This window comes from Carassius carassius, chromosome 8 (genome assembly GCF_963082965.1).
Source record: "Carassius carassius chromosome 8, fCarCar2.1, whole genome shotgun sequence".
Lineage (NCBI taxonomy): Eukaryota > Metazoa > Chordata > Actinopteri > Cypriniformes > Cyprinidae > Carassius > Carassius carassius.
Genome location: NC_081762.1, coordinates 516,454 through 518,953, shown reverse-complemented (window position 1 = coordinate 518,953; position 2,500 = coordinate 516,454). Strand labels below are relative to the sequence as shown.

The following is a 2,500-nucleotide window of genomic DNA, read 5'->3' as shown; positions in this document are numbered from 1 at the left end:
TCCTGAAAACGTTGTTATAAATTGAAGCAACACCTCCACCTTTGCCTTTTAGACGTGGCTCATGTTTATAACAGTAATCTTGGGGGGTGGACTCATTTAAAATAATGTAATCATCAGGTTTTAGCCAGGTTTCTGTCAAACAGAGCACATCTATATTATGATCAGTGATCATATTATTTACAAAAAGTGTTTTCGTAGAAAGAGATCTGATATTCAATAAGCCAAGCTTTATCATTTGTTTATCCATATTGCTTCTGTTTTTTATTTGTTGAACCTCAATTAAATTGTTAATCTTAACTTGGTTTGGACGTTTTTTGTTTTTTCTAGTTCGGGGAACAGACACAGTCTCTATAGTGTGATATCTAGGTGAAAGAGTCTATGTGCTGAGAATTAACTGACCTCTGTGCTCTGACCTCTGTGTCACACACACACACACTCACACACACACACACACACACACACACACACACACTCACACACACACACACACACACACACACACACTCACACACACACACACACTCACACACTCACACACGCACCCACACACACTCACACACACACGCACACGCACACACGCACCCACACACACTCACACACACACACACACACTCACACACACACACACACGCACCCACACGCACCCACACGCACACACACTCACACACACTCACACACACACACACACTCACACACACACACACACACACTCACACACACACACACACACACACGCACCCACACACACACACACACACTCACACACTCACACACACACACACGCACCCACACACACACACACACACACACACACACACACACACACACACACACTCACACACACACACTCACACACACTCATTATTATGCGTGGGCAGCAGTTGTGTGGCTCTTTGAGGAGCTGCGTCTCGTCCTTGAAGGAGGTGATCTTCAGAAAGGCAGAGTGCTGTTAGTTTGATGTTGAACTCATGCGCTGCTTCACTGTGTCTCAGCCGCTCTGATCCGTGGGAACCGGAACAACTGCACACAGTTCTCACACAACCTGGACTGGCTGGTCAGCAAACTGGAGAGACTGGAGTCGTCTTCAGGTACTACAGCTAGATCAGTCTGAGAAAAATACAACACTTTTATTCTTCAAGGATGCACTACATTAATCAAAAATGACAGGAAAGACATTTATAATGTCTATTTCAAATTGATTTCTATTTCAAATAAATGATATTCTTGGGAACTTTCTATTCACCTGTGACTATGTGACACTGGAGGAATGATGCTGAATATACAGCGGAGCATCACAGAAATACATTACACTTTAACACAGAAAACAGATTACGTTAGAATAATATTTCACTATTTATACCGTATTTTTAATCAAATAAACGCAGCTTCGCTAAGCAGAAGAGACTTCTTACAGAACTATTACTAAAATCTCATTACATTACAAAAAAGGTCAGAGATGTGAATTCAACATTGAAAAGTATTTATGTATGTTATGCACTTTTTTTTCAGAAGTTTGCGTATTTATTTATGTTTTTTTATTTTTACGTTTTAATTATGATGCTTAAACTATGGTATTTCTGTGTTTTCTAAGGTGTATTTCTATAGCAGTGTTTAGACTATTGTGAGAGTGTGTCGATCTCCATCTGCTCTGAACGGAAGTAAATCTGGGTGTTTTTGGGTGTCTTTTGCCGTCTCAGGGATCTTGGAGGTTCTTCACTGTATTCTGATTGAAAGTCCAGAGGCTCTGAACATCATCCAGAGAGGACACATCAAAACCATCATCTCTCTGCTCTACAAACACGGACGAAACCACAAGGTCAGTCTGACGCCTGTGACTCTTCGGGTTAGTGTACAGTAGTTCTGGGGATTCATGGTGTGTGTGTGTGTGTGTGTGTCTCAGATCCTGGACGTCCTCTGCTCTCTGTGTGTGTGTAACGGAGTCGCTGTCAGAGCCAATCAGAATCTGATCTGTGATCACCTGCTGCCCAGACGAGATCTGCTGCTGCAGACGCGATTGGTCAATGACGTCCAGAGGTCAGAGCTGCTCATAATGTAGAAAAAACGACAGCAACAAAAAAATAATTTAGTTATCATGGTAAAAAAAAAAAAAAAATGATGATGATGATTAAATAATTGTTTATGATGATTAATTATAAATTTGTTTTATAAATTGTTTTATATATATATATATATATATATATAATTTTAAAATTTATTGTACATTTATAATTATTTTATTATTGATGTTTCTATATAAATCTATGCATTATTATTTATTTCAAGTACTTTTTATTTTTAAATGGTTTATTTCAGTTTAATTATACATGGTTATTATATATACATATACATTTATTTATTATTTAATTTATATATATTTTTTCTTTTATTAATGATGATTAAATAGATATACTGCTCCCTGTATAGGTTTATCTGTGTGTGTTGTGTTCGTTTGCAGCATGAGGCCCAATATCTTCGTGGGAGTCAGCGAAGGCTCCGCCCA

The 2,500-nt window shown here is 38.6% G+C and overlaps 1 protein-coding gene across 8 annotated transcripts in view; it reads left to right on the top strand.

Moving 5' to 3' along the window:
• The window catches only part of LOC132144914 (ryanodine receptor 3), a 155,661-nt gene that overhangs the window by 45,280 nt on the left and 107,881 nt on the right, over positions 1-2,500 (top strand). For all 8 annotated transcript variants that reach the window (XM_059555500.1, XM_059555495.1, XM_059555498.1 and 5 more), the window contains exons 16-19: positions 993-1,088; positions 1,698-1,816; positions 1,901-2,034; positions 2,456-2,500. The exon at positions 2,456-2,500 is cut by the window's right edge and continues 197 nt beyond it. In XM_059555500.1, coding sequence (XP_059411483.1) covers positions 993-1,088; positions 1,698-1,816; positions 1,901-2,034; positions 2,456-2,500 — 394 coding nt within the window. The remainder of the gene's footprint in view (positions 1-992; positions 1,089-1,697; positions 1,817-1,900; positions 2,035-2,455) is intronic.